At 44.1% G+C, this 17,300-nt stretch overlaps 1 protein-coding gene across 2 annotated transcripts in view; it reads left to right on the top strand.

Moving 5' to 3' along the window:
- Positions 1 to 17,300, top strand: part of TTN (titin) — a 271,286-nt gene that overhangs the window by 71,187 nt on the left and 182,799 nt on the right. For both annotated transcript variants that reach the window (XM_084799170.1, XM_084799169.1), the window contains 34 exons: positions 658 to 939; positions 1,038 to 1,316; positions 1,721 to 1,999; positions 2,111 to 2,389; positions 2,510 to 2,797; positions 2,905 to 3,183; positions 3,292 to 3,573; positions 3,665 to 3,943; positions 4,086 to 4,364; positions 4,468 to 4,746; positions 5,021 to 5,308; positions 5,437 to 5,715; positions 5,858 to 6,139; positions 6,240 to 6,518; positions 6,637 to 6,915; positions 7,028 to 7,306; positions 7,426 to 7,713; positions 7,947 to 8,225; positions 8,427 to 8,708; positions 9,651 to 9,929; positions 10,046 to 10,327; positions 11,225 to 11,503; positions 11,617 to 11,904; positions 12,034 to 12,312; positions 12,405 to 12,683; positions 12,791 to 13,069; positions 13,189 to 13,476; positions 13,637 to 13,924; positions 14,697 to 14,978; positions 15,365 to 15,643; positions 15,779 to 16,060; positions 16,193 to 16,471; positions 16,567 to 16,854; positions 17,006 to 17,284. In XM_084799170.1, the coding sequence (XP_084655296.1) occupies positions 658 to 939; positions 1,038 to 1,316; positions 1,721 to 1,999; positions 2,111 to 2,389; positions 2,510 to 2,797; positions 2,905 to 3,183; positions 3,292 to 3,573; positions 3,665 to 3,943; positions 4,086 to 4,364; positions 4,468 to 4,746; positions 5,021 to 5,308; positions 5,437 to 5,715; positions 5,858 to 6,139; positions 6,240 to 6,518; positions 6,637 to 6,915; positions 7,028 to 7,306; positions 7,426 to 7,713; positions 7,947 to 8,225; positions 8,427 to 8,708; positions 9,651 to 9,929; positions 10,046 to 10,327; positions 11,225 to 11,503; positions 11,617 to 11,904; positions 12,034 to 12,312; positions 12,405 to 12,683; positions 12,791 to 13,069; positions 13,189 to 13,476; positions 13,637 to 13,924; positions 14,697 to 14,978; positions 15,365 to 15,643; positions 15,779 to 16,060; positions 16,193 to 16,471; positions 16,567 to 16,854; positions 17,006 to 17,284 (9,570 nt within the window). The remainder of the gene's footprint in view (positions 1 to 657; positions 940 to 1,037; positions 1,317 to 1,720; positions 2,000 to 2,110; positions 2,390 to 2,509; positions 2,798 to 2,904; positions 3,184 to 3,291; positions 3,574 to 3,664; positions 3,944 to 4,085; positions 4,365 to 4,467; positions 4,747 to 5,020; positions 5,309 to 5,436; positions 5,716 to 5,857; positions 6,140 to 6,239; positions 6,519 to 6,636; positions 6,916 to 7,027; positions 7,307 to 7,425; positions 7,714 to 7,946; positions 8,226 to 8,426; positions 8,709 to 9,650; positions 9,930 to 10,045; positions 10,328 to 11,224; positions 11,504 to 11,616; positions 11,905 to 12,033; positions 12,313 to 12,404; positions 12,684 to 12,790; positions 13,070 to 13,188; positions 13,477 to 13,636; positions 13,925 to 14,696; positions 14,979 to 15,364; positions 15,644 to 15,778; positions 16,061 to 16,192; positions 16,472 to 16,566; positions 16,855 to 17,005; positions 17,285 to 17,300) is intronic.

Below are 17,300 nucleotides of genomic sequence, written 5' to 3'. Positions count from 1 at the left end.
CACTTGCCTTTTTTTTTTTAGGCAGTTAACAATGTAAATGTGTAGGCAACTCTTAGCCATCTTTTATTAGTCTTTCCTTTTGATATTATAATACAATTACTTCATTTCCCCCCTTCCTCCCTCCTAGCCTTCCCGCATACCCTTCCTTGTTTTCTTTCAAATTCACAGCCCTTTTCATTAGCAGTTGTTGTATACACGTGTATATATTCCTAAATACACAAGGGCCACCTGCTCAGTCTGTATAATGCTACTTGCACATATGTTTTCAGGACTAACCCTTTCCTATTGGATAACCCACTGATGTGCTCTTACCCAGGAGCATTCCTCGGCTGCCAGTAGTTCTCTGTGTGGGTTGAGGGCTGGTGGGATAGCCTGCCCCACCCCACCCCACCCACATTATCCTGCGTATTATTGGTGTCTTCGTTCAGAAAAATCACTCTTCATATAGATGTAATCTGCTTGCTTTTTTCCTCTCCTTTTATGAAGACATGGCAAAGGTGCTTCTAGTTGAAGGAAAGGGTTGACACATCGTAGCTTGTTCAGAAGTTTTGTCAAGAGCTTTTTCTGTATGCTCTGTCTTTTGTCACATGTGTCTGTTTTTCTGTTGTGGTATGTATGCTTTATCTTCTCCATTTTTTTTTTTTACACATCATACAGAGCCACCATCCTTTGTGAAGAAGGTGGACCCCTCTTACTTAATGCTCCCGGGCGAATCGGCGCGCCTCCATTGCAAGCTGAAAGGCTCGCCTGTAATCCAAGTCACTTGGTTTAAAAATAACAAAGAACTTAGTGAAAGTAACACAGTCCGAATATCTTTTGTCAATTCTGAGGCTATCCTCGACATCACTGACGTAAAGGTTGATGACAGTGGCACATACTCCTGTGAAGCCACAAATGACGTGGGCAGTGACAGCTGCAGTACTGAAGTAGTTATCAAAGGTTTGTTCCTGCAGCTACCGTCCCTTGTTTTTCTGAGAATTTTCACCTCTCCTTTGCTTGTAACTCACAGCTTACTCTGTGCTTTCATGGTTTTGTAGAGCCGCCTTCTTTCATCAAAACTCTTGAGCCTGCAGACATAGTGCGAGGAGCGACCGCACTACTTCAGTGTGAAATTGCAGGCACGGGACCCTTTGAAATTAGCTGGTTTAAAGATAAGAAGCAAATTCGAAGTAGTAAAAAGTACAGGCTGTTCGCTCAGAAGTCTCTTGTGTTTCTGGAAATCGCATCTTTCAATAGCGCCGATGTTGGCGATTACGAATGTGTAGTCGCTAACGAAGTTGGGAAGTGTGGCTGTGTCGCGACACACCTATTAAAAGGTTAGTGACAGAGGGTGGTATTTTTCTACAAATTGTCCAGATAGTTTTCTTAACCCATGGAAAGAAAGTTAATGCTTTTCTCTTCTTCTGACCTTTACAATGTGTTTTATCTGAGTTTGACTCGGGGCCCAGAGGTTTTATTCAGCCTTCATCTTGTTATAAACACAAATATTTACTAACGGGTAACAAAAGGGAATTACATAAAAAGCCATTTCTTTTGTTGGTAAACATTTATCTTCTGTGCCTCTCTTGAATGGAATTGTTCCTTCTTCTTACAATCTCTTTCTTCTTTCTAATAAGCAAACACTGTAAAGTAGTTGTATTGGACAAAGGAAACACGGAGCGATGGGGTAGAGAGTGTGCTGGGACTGATACGTGTGTGCGTGTGCTCTTTCTTTAACTAGAACCACCAACCTTTGTCAAGAAAGTAGATGACTTTACAGCCCTGGCCGGACAAACTGTTACCTTACAAGCTGCGGTGAGAGGCTCAGAGCCCATTTCTGTCATGTGGATGAAAGGCCAAGACATCATTAAAGAAGACGGAAAGATTCAAATGAGCTTTTCCAACGGAGTTGCAGTCTTGACCATCCCTGATGTTCAGACTAGTTTTGGTGGCAAATATACATGCCTGGCTGAGAATGAAGCCGGGAGCCAAACATCTGTTGGGGAATTAATAGTTAAAGGTCAGTGTAGGGAGATTTTAACTTTTAGTCCGTCCCCCCCCCACCCATTTTTCACTTAAAATGAAGCCTTGATTCACATGGAGGAACCCTAACTCTCTAATACCTTTATAGAACCTGCCAAAATCATTGAGCGAGCAGAGCTGATCCAGGTGACCGCAGGGGACCCAGCCACACTGGAGTATACAGTCTCAGGCACCCCAGAACTCAAGCCCAAGTGGTACAAAGATGGGAGACCCCTGGCTGCTAGTAAAAAGTACCGAATCAGCTTTAAAAACAATGTGGCCCAGCTGAAATTTTATTCCGCTGAGCTGCACGACAGCGGCCAGTACACATTTGAGATCTCCAACGAAGTGGGTAGCAGCTCCTGCGAGACCACGTTTACCGTGTTAGGTTAGTATTTTTTAGAAAGCTGTGTTCCACATCACTCTGAAACCCAACAGACTTGGCCGAAGATGAACCATTGGCCACTTTGCCATGTTAATCTTGTTTTCTTTCTTATGCCACGAACAGATCGAGACATTGCTCCATTTTTCACCAAACCCTTACGCAATGTGGACAGTGTCGTAGGCGGTGCCTGCAGGTTAGACTGCAAAATCGCTGGCTCCCTCCCCATGAGAGTTTCCTGGTTTAAGGATGGCAAAGAAATCAGTGCTTCTGACAGATACCAGATGGCATTTGTGGAAGGCACAGCCTCTTTGGAGATCAGCAGAGTAGACATGACTGATATGGGGAACTTCACCTGTCGGGCCACCAATTCCGTGGGAAGCAAAGACAGCAGTGGAGCCCTGATTGTGCAAGGTTGGCTAGGAACTCTGTGGTCTACTCTACCAATGTTCAAATTAGTCCACTCCCCTTGGGTCCAGGCTTGTAACTCCTTCAAATTCTGTCTTCTGCCTCTTCTTCAGAACCACCCAGTTTTGTAACTAAGCCAGGGTCCAGGGATGTCCTGCCTGGCTCTGCAGTCTGCCTGAAGAGTGCTTTCCAAGGCTCCACCCCTCTCACCGTCAGATGGTTTAAGGAAGACAAAGAGCTGGTTTCTGGTGGAAGCTGTTACATTACCAAAGAAGCTTTAGAGAGTTCCCTGGAGCTCTACGCAGTGAAAACCTCAGATTCAGGCACTTACACATGCAAAGTCAGCAACGTGGCGGGCAGTGTGGAGTGCAGTGCAAACTTGTTTGTGAAAGGTTTGCATTCTTCTCTTGATACTTCTATGGGACCCTGAGACCCATTTTTTTTTAACAGAAGTTCTTTCCTCTTCCCGCCGTTTCTTAATAACTCCCTTTCTTCTGCAGAACCCGCTGCATTTATTGAAAAGCTAGAGCCATCACAACTGTTAAAGAAGGGAGATGCCACTCAGCTAGCCTGCAAAGTCACGGGCACCCCTCCGATTAAGATAACATGGTTCGTAAATGACAGAGAGCTGAGGGAGAGCAACAGACATAAAATGTCTTTTGTGGAGTCCACTGCAGTGTTAAGGCTTACCGATGTGGCCATCGAAGACAGTGGTGAATACATGTGTGAAGCTCAAAACGAGGCTGGCAGTGACCACTGCACTAGCATTGTGATAGTCAAAGGTTCGTTCTCACTTTAATCTCCATGTGGCCAAACTCTTAGCCCATTGCACAAACCCTCGCCCGTTAACACAGACATTCTCTTCTACTGTAGAATCACCTTACTTTACCAAGGAATTTAAGCCCATCGAAGTATTAAAAGAGTATGATGTCATGTTGCTGGCTGAGGTGGCAGGCACCCCTCCCTTTGAGATCACTTGGTTCAAAGACAACACAACCCTGCGAAGTGGTAGGAAGTATAAAACCTTCGTTCAGGACCAGCTGGTTAGCCTGCAGATCCTCAAGTTTGTCGCTACAGATGTGGGTGAATACCAGTGCCGGGTGACCAACGAGGTGGGCAGCAACACCTGCAGCGCCAGGGTGACACTAAGAGGTCAGTGTTGGCTTCGGTGATGGCCGAGCTCTTCCACTCAGACAAGTCTTAAGTCTCTAGAATTTCTAGAAACTTAGAAATCTAGAAAGATTCTAGATTTGCTATAGAGCTGGCACTGATTGAGAACTCATTCTTCTGCTAGAACCCCCATCCTTCATTAAGAAGATCGAGGCCACCAGCTCCCTCCGCGGAGGCACAGCCGCCTTCCAGGCCACTCTGAAAGGCTCCTTGCCAATCACCGTGACTTGGTTCAAAGACAACGATGAGATCACCGAAGATGACAATATAAGAATGACTTTTGAGAACAACGTGGCTAGTCTATACCTCAGTGGTATTGAAGTCAAGCATGATGGGAAATATGTCTGTCAAGCCAAAAATGATGCAGGCATACAAAGGTGTTCTGCGTTACTCTCAGTCAAAGGTTGGTTCAGAAAGCTGCCTTGGGTTACAGGGAGAAACGATGCAGGTAATAGGCCGTTCAGCAGGGCATGTCCCAGCCCACATCTGTCCTTTGTTTTCTACAGAACCTGCAACGATAACAGAGGAGGCTGTGTCCATAGATGTCACTCAAGGAGACCCAGCCACATTGCAAGTTAAATTTTCAGGGACTAAGGAGATTATGGCCAAATGGTTTAAAGATGGCCAAGAACTCACCCTGGGTCCAAAACACAAAATCAGTGTCACAGACACAGTTTCGATACTGAAGATTATTTCCACAGAGAAGAAAGATAGTGGAGAATATACTTTTGAGGTCCAAAATGATGTTGGGAGAAGCAGCTGCAAGGCTAGCATTAATGTCTTAGGTTTGTATTAATTTCTATAGATAGGAATTGGATATATTTCAGTAGTAGAACACAATTGTTTTGTGTGGGCAAGATATTGGGTTCACGTCTTAGTACCTCATAATCAGAGGAGGGGGAGAGACAGGGAGAGAGGGGGAGGGGAGAGGGAGGGAGAGAAGGGAGAGAGGGGGAGGGGGAGAGAGAGAGAGAGAGAGAGAGAGAGAGAGAGAATTTTAAGAAGAGCAAAAATAGCTAGATTAACTTAACTTTTTTGTTTGCTTGTTTTGTTGGCTAGATCTTATTATACCTCCTTCATTCACCAAAAAACTGAGGAAAATGGACAGCATTAAAGGATCTTTTATTGACTTAGAATGTATAGTGGCTGGATCACATCCCATAAGCATCCAGTGGTTCAAAGATGACCAGGAAATATCAGCTAGTGACAAGTACAAGTTCTCTTTTCACGACAACACTGCCTTCTTAGAGATAAGTCAGCTGGAAGGCGCAGACAGTGGCACATACGCCTGCTCTGCCACCAACAAGGCAGGGCACAGCCAGTGCAGTGGCCACCTGACAGTCAAAGGTTGGCAATTTTTAATCTCTACTTCTCCAAGCTTTATTGCCTTGCACTTCTTAATTGTCCTCTCCACTGCCGAGCTCTAAAATGAATCTGTCTCTCTCTCTCTTCTGCTTCCTGTTCTTTCGTCTCAGAACCCCCTTACTTCGTGGAGAAGCCACAGTCACAAGATGTGAACCCCAGCACGCGGGTTCAGTTGAAGGCTCTCGTGGGTGGCACTGCACCCATGGCAATCAAGTGGTTTAAAGATAACAAGGAGCTGCACCCTGGGGCAGCTCGCTCCATTTGGAAGGATGACACTTCCACCATTCTGGAGCTCTTTTCAGCCAAAGCTGTTGACTCTGGGACCTACATTTGCCAGCTAAGCAATGATGTTGGCACCGCAAGCAGTAAAGCCACCCTCTTTGTAAAAGGTCTGGCCCCTCTATCGTCTCTTTCCCTTGTTTGCCCGGCTTGTCTTTGGGAAGGCACAATTCATTAAGAAAACAGTTTTGTCCATTTAAAAAACAACAACCACCATTCAGCATGTTGCTCTTTTGCTTTTCTCTTCTTTAGAACCGCCTCAGTTTATTAAGAAGCCCAGCCCAGTGTTGGTGCTGCGGAACGGACAGTCAACAACATTTGAATGCCAAGTAACAGGCACCCCTGAGATCAGAGTTTCTTGGTATCTGGATGGGAATGAAATAACAGATCCTAGGAAACACGGCATTTCTTTTGTGGACGGTTTAGCTACTTTTCAGATTTCTAATGCCAGGGTAGAAAATAGCGGGACCTATGTTTGCGAGGCTCGAAACGACGCAGGCGCCGCAAGCTGCAGCATTGACCTAAAAGTGAAAGGTTGGTTACAGAATCCGCTGGGTGCTTTAGCCGGGCTGCCTGCTGGACCCAGGGCTTGTCTTGAGTTAAGCTGCTCTCTGTCTTCCTTTTGACCCTGTAGAGCCTCCCACCTTTATCAGGGAGCTGGAGCCCGCGGAGGTAGTAAAAGACAGTGATGTGCAGCTGGAATGTGAAGTCATGGGGACAACTCCATTTGAAGTCACTTGGCTGAAAAACAACAGGGAAATTAGAGGTGGCAAAAAATACACAATGTCTGAGAAAATGTCAGTGTTTTACCTGCATATAACCAAGTGTGACCCTTCAGATGTTGGCGACTACCAGTGCATCATAGCCAACGAAGGAGGCAGCTGCTCTTGTACTGCTCGGGTTGCCTTGAAAGGTCAGTCACTTGCTAGGACCAGCAACCAAGTCAAAGCGCTGAGTGCTCTTTAACTGTAGGTAATGCGTAGGAGTTAAAAAGGCGCCTCTTCTTGAACCATTGTCTCATTTAATCATAGAACCACCATCGTTCGTCAAGAAGATAGAAAATGTCACCACTGTCTTGAAGAGTTCCGCCACCTTTCAGAGTACCATAGCAGGCTCACCTCCCATTTCTATAACCTGGCTAAAAGATGACCAGATTCTTGAGGAAAATGACAATGTCCATATTTCATTTGTGGACAATGTGGCCACACTTCAAGTCCGGAGTGTGGACAATGGACACAGTGGGAGGTACACATGTCAAGCCAAGAATGAGTCAGGAGTCGAGAGGTGTTATGCCTTCCTTTTAGTACAAGGTTGGTGAACTGTGCTCTCTCAGTAGCCATCTACAGAGATGCTTTTATAGGCAAATTTGGGTTCTAATAGAACTGCTGGTCTAACTTATGCACCTTTTCGTTCTTACTGCAGAACCTGCTCAAATCATAGAGAAAGCTAAGTCAGTTGATGTTACCGAGAAAGACCCGGTCACCTTGGAGTGTGTGGTGGCTGGAACACCAGAACTCAAAGTCAAATGGCTTAAAGATGGGAAACAAATTGTGCCCAGTAGATACTTTTCCATGAGTTTTGAGAATAACGTGGCCAGTTTCAGGATTCAATCAGTAATGAAACAAGACAGCGGCCAGTACACATTCAAGGTGGAAAATGACTTTGGAAGCAGTAGCTGTGATGCTTACCTGAGAGTGCTAGGTGTGTACCGTTGCCCCCCCCACGACCCCCCCACACAAGCTGCCCTTACTTCTTAGTGTGTACCTTGTAAACAAATAGCAGAGACTAACGGGTATGTTTTTGCTGTTTGCATTGGATAGACCAAGATATTCCCCCATCGTTCACCAAAAAGTTAACCAAAATGGATAAAGTGCTGGGTTCTTCTATTCACATGGAGTGCAAGGTTTCTGGATCGCTTCCTATTAGTGCTCAGTGGTTTAAAGATGGAAAGGAAATATCTACAAGTGCAAAATACAGACTTGTGTGTCACGAAAACACCGTGTCACTGGAAGTTAGCAATCTGGAATTAGAAGACACTGCAAACTACACCTGCAAAGTGTCCAATGTAGCAGGAAATGACGCCTGCAGTGGCATCTTAACTGTGAAAGGTCAGAGACGCTTATCTCTTCTCTGTTCTTCTTTGTCAGCACTTCTAAAACATACCTCTCCTAACCTTGTATCCTCAAAGGCAAAACTCTTAATAATTTTGTTTCAATTCACTTCACTGAGTTCAAGAAATATTTAATTGTCACTTCTTTTCATAAGTTGTTTTCTTATATGGCCACAAAAACCATTGAGCTTTAAGGGCTGTAACTAAATATGACTCTCTTAAAATCTATAGAACCACCGAGCTTCCTAGTGAAACCGGAGAGACAGCAAGCTATCCCCGATGCTACAGTGGAATTTAAGGCTGTGCTGAAAGGAACACCACCATTCAAAATTAAATGGCTTAAGGATGATATGGAGCTTGCCTCAGGACCTAAATGTTTCATTGGCTTGGAAGGGTCAACCAGCTTCTTAAATCTCTACACAGTGGATGCTTCCAAGAGTGGACAGTATACTTGCCAAGTTACCAATGATGTTGGTAGCGACTCTTGCACTACAATGTTGCTTGTGACAGGTGTGCAAGTTTGGTGGTCTTATGTGTCTGTCTGACCCATGCCTCTGTTGCTCCTGTACTCTGTTGCAGTGTAGCTGTCTAACATTAGTAGAGTACATTTCCCAGAACTTGGCCGTGTGTCTCCCCTTCCTACATATTACCTAACTGGACTTTTGTAACTTGTTGTTCTTCTTTCATAATCTCTTTTTCCTGACTCTTTAGAACCACCGAAGTTTGTAAAGAAATTAGAAGCATCCAAAATAGTAAAAGCAGGTGACTCTGCACGACTGGAGTGCAAGATTGCTGGATCTCCAGAAATCCGAGTTGTGTGGTACAGGAATGAGCACGAGATCATGGCCAGCGACAAGTACCAGATGACCTTCATCGACTCAGTGGCGGTCATTCAGATGACCAGCCTCGGCACAGAGGACACCGGAGATTTTATCTGTGAGGCTCAGAATCCTGCTGGCAGCACCAGCTGCAGTACCAAGGTTATAGTAAAAGGTAGAGATTTCTTTTTGTTCCCCATTCATGGAAACCCATTACCTTCTTCTCCCTTGGGTCTCACAGCTTCTTAATCTTCACTGATATCTTAGTTTCTATTACAAATCCAAGAGTATTTCTTAAATATAGATTCATGCCCCCAATTGAATGTCATTTCTTATTAAGTTTTGTTTATATGCAGGTAGTCAATTTGTAATTCTAAATTAATAATTCTGGTCACTTCAACACATCGACCAAGCATCGAATTAGATATTTCAAAACCACCTGTACAAAAATAAATAGAGAAATTTTTAATTAATCTTTTCATTTCAATCACAACTATATCAGCATCCTCAGTACAGTCTGTACCATAGTGATGCAACATATACAAAATATAGGTTTTAATATTTTATCTTTAAAATGACAATAATTTTTTTCATTCTCAAGAATTAGCTTCTATCTTTAAAAACATGACTCTGCTGTGGTACAAATAGTGCCAGTGTTTTCTACAGCCATCTCCCAGCCTGCTTCGCCACTGCACTCACGTTTGTCATGTGAGATAATTGTTATAGTCACTATTTCCTGAAATAGAAGGCTTAGATCACAGCTGAGGCTGTGACTTCAGGATACCTCTGTGCCAAAGCATAAATGATGTTTTTTTTTAACTCCAAAGGCAAAATTCCATGCCTCATAACATCCTGTTTGTTGATATATTTGCTCATTTATAAATTCATTCTTTGTAGTCCTAGATAAATCAGCACACTGACCTGCTCAACTGTGACCACTAGGGTGTATCTTGGCTCTCCCCGTACCTGGCTGATTATCTCATAAGGGATAATAAGTGATATTGCTTCCTGCACATGATAATATCTCAAACCACACTTTTGGTTGAAAAGCAGAAATCTGCGTTCTAGTGGAGGAAATCAGGTAGCCCAGCTCACGAGACACTCTTGTTTCTTACAGAACCACCTGTTTTTAGCAGCTTCCCTCCTGTAGTAGAAACCCTTAAGAACACGGAGGTTAGTGTCGAGTGTGAGCTTTCAGGAACACCACCATTTGAGGTGGTGTGGTACAAAGACAAGCGCCAGCTCCGAAGCAGCAAGAAGTACAAGATCGCATCCAAGAATTTCCACGCGAGCATCCACATCCTCAACGTGGAATCTACAGACATCGGAGAATACCACTGCAAAGCGCAGAATGAAGTGGGCAGTGACACTTGTGTTTGCACTATAAAACTAAAAGGTAAGCACAGTTTCTCTGTGTGGCAGAAACATCACGCGTCTGCAAAATACTCAGTGTGTCCCGTCTTCCGTTACCCAGAAAGAGCAATCTCTATTCATCTTTCCCTCCTTCTTCAGAACCACCAAAATTCATTTCCAAGCTGAACAGCCTTACGGTGGTGGCTGGTGAGCCTGCTGAGCTGCAAGCATCTATAGAAGGTGCCCAGCCCATTTCTGTCCAGTGGCTTAAAGAGAAAGAAGAAGTGATCAGAGAGAGCGAGAACATTAGGATTTCTTTCGTGAACAACGTTGCAACTCTGCAGTTCGCTAAAGCGGAGCCAGCTAATGCTGGGAAATACATCTGCCAAGTCAAGAATGATGGCGGAGTGAGGGAGAACATGGCCACACTGACCGTCTTAGGTACCACAGTCCTCTGTTAAACCTTGGGGGCAGTTGATGGAATGGCTTCCATGCAATCTCTTTGCTCTGAATTTCTTCCACAACTATATTGAGCCTTGCTATTTGGAAGGCTTAGAAAAAAGACCCAGTTGATCTTAAGAGCTCTTTTCTGATTCCTGTGATTCTAACAAAATATAGCTAGCTGTGTTATTGTGTATGCACTGCTTTTCTTTGTGGGTAGCAAATACCCTACCTATCTTTTGTTTCAACATGAACCCACTTGTTACGAGGAAATTTTGTTTTCAGAATAGTAGTGGCTTAGCTGACAAAAGACCAGTGTTTGAAGAAAGATTTGCACTTTCATCACTAGACATGTTGAATGTCAATTCAGTGTTAAGAATGAAAGTAAAGAGATTTTCAAAATATCTTCTCTAGCAACAACATGGAGAAAATAAAACACCAAGAAACTCATTTAACTGGGACCCTCTGGCTCAAAACAAATTATCTGAGGCCCAGTGAGATGGCTTAGTGGCTAAAGGTGCCTGCCACTGTGCCTGAGGACCTGAGTCCAATCCCTGGGGCTGACATGGTCCTCTCACCTCCACACGTATTCCATGGCATACACCCCACCAAACACACATATGCACTCACAAAATAAATATGATTTGTAATTTAAAAAAAAAACAGGTTGTCAAGTGTACATTGCCTAAATTGTTTTTAGAATAGATGAATTCAAAACCATGTTTTTAATGAGTGCAAATAATTGTCTGAATGCATAGAACTATATATGAAATCACATTTCAAGCCAAGAAAGAAGCTACGTCACCATCACTGGGAGAAACAATCTTAGTGTGATTCATAGAGGAGATACAGGGAAGGCCCCAGATTTTCAAAGATGCATCTCATGTTTTATTTCAGAGCCCGCAGTCATTGTAGAGAAGGCGGGATCCATGACGGTCACTGTGGGAGAAACATGTACCCTGGAGTGTAAGGTGGCTGGCACGCCTGAGCTCTCTGTTGAATGGTACAAGGATGGTAAACTCCTGACCAGCAGCCAAAAACACAAGTTTAGCTTCTACAACAAAATCTCTTCCTTAAAAGTTCTCTCAGTTGATAAGGAAGATGCAGGCACCTACACATTCCAGGTTCAGAACAACGTTGGGAAAAGCAGTTGCACCGCCGTGATTGACGTGTCAGGTCAGTTCCGACAGTTTCACCTGCTTCCGCATACAAGCTCCTTTTATGATCTTCTGTCTTTGGCGCCTCTCTTGTTCTTTCAAATCACAAGTCATTTGTCTCTCCTCACGCAGACCGGATGGTTCCTCCCTCTTTTACACGAAGACTGAAGGATACTGTTGGGGTCCTGGGTACTTCTTGTATCTTAGAGTGTAAAGTAGCTGGCTCGTCCCCTATCTCCGTTGCCTGGTTCCATGAGAAAACTAAGATTGTCAGTGGAGCAAAGTACCAAACGACATTCTCAGATAATGTCTGCACCTTGCAGTTGAATTCTCTGGACTCGTCGGATATGGGCAGTTACACCTGTGTGGCTGCTAATGTGGCTGGCTCCGATGAATGTCGCGCGGTGTTGGCCGTACAAGGTCAGTGATACACAGTCGGGTTTGTGGGGCAGATTGACACACACTTCAAGTTCTCTTACTTTTCTGTGCAAAGTTGAAAGTGAGTGCAAAGCTTACCAGGTCCCTCCGTTGTCCTGTATGTCTGTGTAGAGCCACCGTCTTTTGTGAACGAACCTGAGGCACAGGAAGTTCTTCCTGGCAAAAACATAACCTTCACAAGTGTTATCAGAGGAACCCCTCCATTCAAGGTTGGCTGGTTTCGGGGTGCCAGAGAACTGGTGAAAGGAGACAGGTGCAACATCTATTTTGAGGACACTGTGGCAGAATTGGAATTGTTTAATATTGACATATCTCAGAGCGGGGAATACACCTGTGTGGTTTCTAACAATGCCGGCCAAGCATCCTGTACTACACGTCTCTTTGTGAAAGGTTTGCCCATCACGCTCACTCTCCTTGCTTTAATTACTGACATTTTTGTGGCTTTATGATGTATCTAAATGCGGTGCTTTGTCACTTACCAGAACCGGCCACGTTTGTAAAGAAACTGAGTGATCACTCTGTAGAGCCTGGGACGTCTATAATTCTGGAGGGCACCTATACTGGGACACTTCCAATTTCTGTCACCTGGAAAAAAGATGGTGTCAGCGTAACTCCATCTGAAAGGTGCAACATTGTCACCACAGAGAAAACGTGCATCCTGGAGATTCTGAACAGCACAAAGAGCGATGCTGGGCACTACTCCTGTGAGATTGAAAACGAGGCAGGAAGGGATGCTTGCGACGCTCTGGTGTCTGCCTTAGGTGCGTCGTCTTACGCTCTTAGGAATTTCGGGTTTATGAATTATGCAGCGCGGGTCATTTGCCCTTCTGTAGTTGCTTTTGCTGACTGTGGGCCCTTTTTTCTTTAGAACCACCTTATTTTGTTACGGAATTAGAACCCCTGGAGGCATCAGCTGGAGACTCAGTTTCCATGCAATGCCAAGTTGCTGGGACACCAGAAATTACAGTGTCTTGGTTCAAAGGAGACACCAAGCTAAGGTCAACTCCGGAATACAGGACCTACTTTACAAACAACGTGGCCACACTTGTCTTTAATAAAGTGAGCATCAATGACAGTGGAGAGTACACATGCGTGGCAGAAAACAGCATAGGAACGGCAGCCTCTAAGACCGTCTTCAGAATTCAAGGTGATGGTTTTACCTTAGACAGCAAGAAATGTCCCCGTTCCCCTCATCAAGTCCTTTATCTTTATGGAAATTTTCTCATTTGGCCACTAATGCCCCAAGTATAACTTGTCTTCCTACAGAGCGCCAACTCCCGCCTTCCTTTGCAAGGCAATTAAAGGACGTTGAGCAAACTGTTGGGTTACCGGTTACTCTCACTTGCCGACTAAATGGCTCTGCACCCATCCAAGTGTGCTGGTATAGAGATGGGGCACTTCTAAGAGATGACGAAAATCTACAGATGTCGTTTGTGGATAATGTGGCAACATTAAAAATTTTGCAAACTGACTTGAGTCACTCTGGCCAGTATTCTTGCTCAGCCTCCAACCCACTTGGCACAGCATCATCTACTGCAAGGCTGACAGCAAGAGGTTTGTTCCTTCGCCAGTCTTTTTCTTTATAAACCCTTATTTCTTACTTAGTTGTGAAGACAGAGATATCTGAGATATATATATATATATATATATATATATATATATATATATATATATATATATATATATATATACACCTTTTCTTCTCATCTTCCAGAACCTAAGAAATCTCCCTTCTTTGATATCAAGCCTGTATCAATAGATGTTATTGCTGGAGAAAGTGCAGATTTTGAGTGTCATGTTACTGGTGCTCAGCCAATGAGAGTCACTTGGTCAAAAGATAACAAGGAAATCCGACCTGGTGGAAACTATACTATCACATGTGTGGGCAACACCCCCCACCTGAGGATCCTTAAAGTGGGCAAAGGAGACTCTGGTCAATACACATGTCAGGCAACCAACGACGTTGGCAAAGACATGTGCTCTGCTCAGCTCAGCGTGAAAGGTATCATCATACACTGTTTGCCAAGACTTGTCTTCCATGCTTGTGTTGTTGTCTTCTAAGTGTCTTCAACTTTTTTTTCAGGCTGGTGTTGTAAGTCAGTGTTAGAGCACCTGTCTTGCGTGTGTGAAACCCTGGGTTCAATCCCTCAGTAGTGCCAAAGATGAAAAAGAAACTGTTTTGTCTTGTTTGGTTTTGTTTGTGGAAAAACAATGTGTTACTACGTAGAATGACTCTAGAAATCCTCCTGTCTCAGCCTTCTGGGAGCTATGATTACAGATGCAAGAGCTGTTTTCAGCTATCTTGAGTTTTTAAGTGTTTGAGCTAAGCTAGCAATTGTATTTGAATTGATGTCTATGTGTTGGAGGAACAATAACCAAGGTTTTGCCTTCTCTTTCTATTGTTTTTTTAAGTGAGTATTCTTTCATTGAACTTTGCTAGATATAGTTTCAACTACTCTCTCTTTTCATCGTTTCTTGTTAAATAATATCCTGATTTATTATTACAGAATTTTGATCAAATATCTAATTATATTAGCTAGCACATTTTACCTTATATGTACAGACTGCAATATATCAGCTAAACTCTCTGATAAATATTTTAAATTACTTAATATGAAAAAAAGATAATATATTTTATAATGAAATCACTAGAGAGTTCATTCTTAATAATAAGTCTGTTAAAATGTGAATTTGGGGGGGCGCTCACAACTTTAAAGATAAACTCTTTTACCATGGGACTTAGGCTTTACTCACTGTTTCCTTTGGTTTAACAGAACCTCCCAAGTTTGTTAAGAAATTAGACCCTTCAAAGGTTGCGAAGCAGGGCGGGGCCATCCAGCTGGACTGTAAGATAAGTGGCTCCCCAGAAATCAAAGTTGTGTGGTTCCGGAATGACAGCGAACTTCACGAAAGCTGGAAATACAACATGTCCTTCGTTAATTCTGTGGCACTGCTCACCATCAACGAAGCCAGTGCTGAGGATAGTGGGGACTACATCTGCGAAGCTCACAACGGCGTGGGTGATGCTAGCTGCAGCACAGCCCTGAAAGTTAAAGGTTAGGCTCCTCTTCTCTTTAGTGGATTCCTGAAGGTCTCCAGGTCTATCCAGAAATGGCCTCAAGCTGGACTTGAGCGTGAAGATTTCCGATGATTCCTTGGAAGTTTGTGAAGACAGGTCTCAGCTAACTTTTTGTTACAGGTTTAACCTCCAATTTGTAAGATCGAAATTTAAAAGCTTACGACTCTTAAAAGTCCTTTTTTTTTTTTAATGAATTGTCCTGTGTCAGTGAGTGTGGTCATTATTCACACTAGTCACTCTTAATGATCGTCCATCCATAGCTAATATCTCTAGCTTCTAGAAGCGAGGTATGCAGATGCTAATACCGTTTATTCTCTTTGGTAAGCAGCTGTTTTCATTGCTTATCCTCTTTTCTTCTGGTAGCACCTCCTGCTTTTACCCAGAAGCCTCCTCCAGTCGGAGCCCTGAAGGGTTCTGATGTGATTCTCCAATGTGAAATTTCGGGAACACCCCCCTTTGAAGTGGTGTGGGTTAAAGATCGAAAGCAAGTTCGAAGCAGCAAGAAATTTAAAATCACCTCCAAAAATTTTGACACGAGCCTTCATATCTTTAATCTTGAAGCCTCTGACATAGGGGACTATCACTGCAAAGCCACTAACGAAGTGGGAAGTGACACATGTGTTTGCACTGTCAAATTCAAAGGTTTGTACACAGACACATGCAAAAAAATATGCTTCTTCTCTTGATCTTTTCCTCCTCAGTTAATAATGGATGGGGCTGTGGTTCTTTTTCTTTCTTTTTTTTTTTTTTCACTTAACCATCCTTTTCCTTCATCAGAACCACCACGGTTTGTGAAAAAGCTCAGTGACGTGTCCACCCTTATTGGGGATCCTGTGGAGTTACAAGCTGTGGTGGAAGGCTTTCAGCCAATTTCTGTTGTCTGGCTGAAAGATAAAGGTGAAGTCATCAGAGAGAGTGAAAACATTAGGATTTCCTTCACTGATAACATCGCCACTCTCCAACTGGGAAGTCCAGAAGCATCACATTCTGGGAAATATGTGTGCCAGATCAAAAATGATGCCGGAATGCGGGAGTGCTCAGCCGTCCTGACTGTACTAGGTTAGTAGCAAATAGAAAACAAAGAGAAAATAACTGACCAATAACCAATCCCTGAAGACATGACTCTCAGCCAACTGTCTACTGACTAAAAGGTGAATTTGCTCTCAATGTATATACTTCTTCTTCTTCTAGAACCAGCGAGAATCGTAGAGAAACCAGAACCCATGACTGTCACGACTGGAAACCCCTTCGCACTGGAGTGTGTAGTAGCTGGGACTCCAGAACTTTCAACCAAGTGGTTCAAAGATGGTAGAGAACTGTCTGCAGGCGGCAGGCATCACATCACGTTTGTTAGAAACATGGCTTCCCTTAAGATCCCTTCCGCAGAAATGAATGACAAGGGCTTATATAGCTTCGAAGTGACAAACAGTGTTGGCAAAAGCAGCTGCACAGTGTCTGTCCATGTCTCAGGTGAGGGCGGTGAGGCCGTGATGAAGGCAGCGTCTCCCCGGTAGGGGTGGGAGTAGATGAAAGCTCCTTTCTAACTGGACATGATTCTGCCCTAGATCGCATTGTTCCGCCTTCCTTTGTCCGAAAGCTGAAGGACACGAGTGCCGCCCTTGGGGCCTCTGTTGTTTTGGAGTGCCGAGTGTCAGGCTCCGCCCCAATTTCAGTTGGCTGGTTTCTGGATGGAAATGAGATCATTAGCAGCCCCAGATGTCAGTCCGGCTTTTCAGATAACGTCTGTACCTTGAACCTGAGCTCTCTGGACCCCTCCGACACGGGGACATACACATGTGTGGCTGCCAATGTAGCCGGCCAGGATGAAAGCTCTGCAATTCTGACTGTCCAAGGTCAGTGCTCAAGGATGGCTTGCTGCTTTCTCTCCGACGGTCCAGCCTGAACGGCCTTTGTCTTCATTTTTCCTTTTCTATCTTGGTTTCCTTTCCTTCAAGTAACAAACACCTCTTTTCTCTTCATCTCCCTCCCATCTGGGCTTTTTAGAACCACCGTCTTTTGAACAAACCCCCGATTCTGTGGAAGTTTTGCCTGGAATGAGCCTGACGTTCACCAGTGTCATTAGGGGCACCCCTCCCTTCAAGGTCAAGTGGTTTAAGGGCAGCAGGGAGCTGGTGTCAGGGGAGGCATGCACCATTTCTTTGGAAGACTTTGTCACCGAGCTGGAGCTCCTTGAGGTCGAGCCACTGCAGAGTGGAGACTATTCCTGCCTCGTGACCAACGATGCTGGAAGTGCTTCCTGTACCATGCATCTCTTTGTGAAAGGTTGGCTCTTTTCTCT

Source organism: Acomys minous, assembly GCF_964271855.1.
Source record: "Acomys minous genome assembly, chromosome: 10".
Taxonomy (NCBI): domain Eukaryota; kingdom Metazoa; phylum Chordata; class Mammalia; order Rodentia; family Muridae; genus Acomys; species Acomys minous.
The sequence above is the reverse complement of the archived record's forward strand: the minus strand, read 5'-3'. Positions and strand labels throughout refer to the sequence as shown.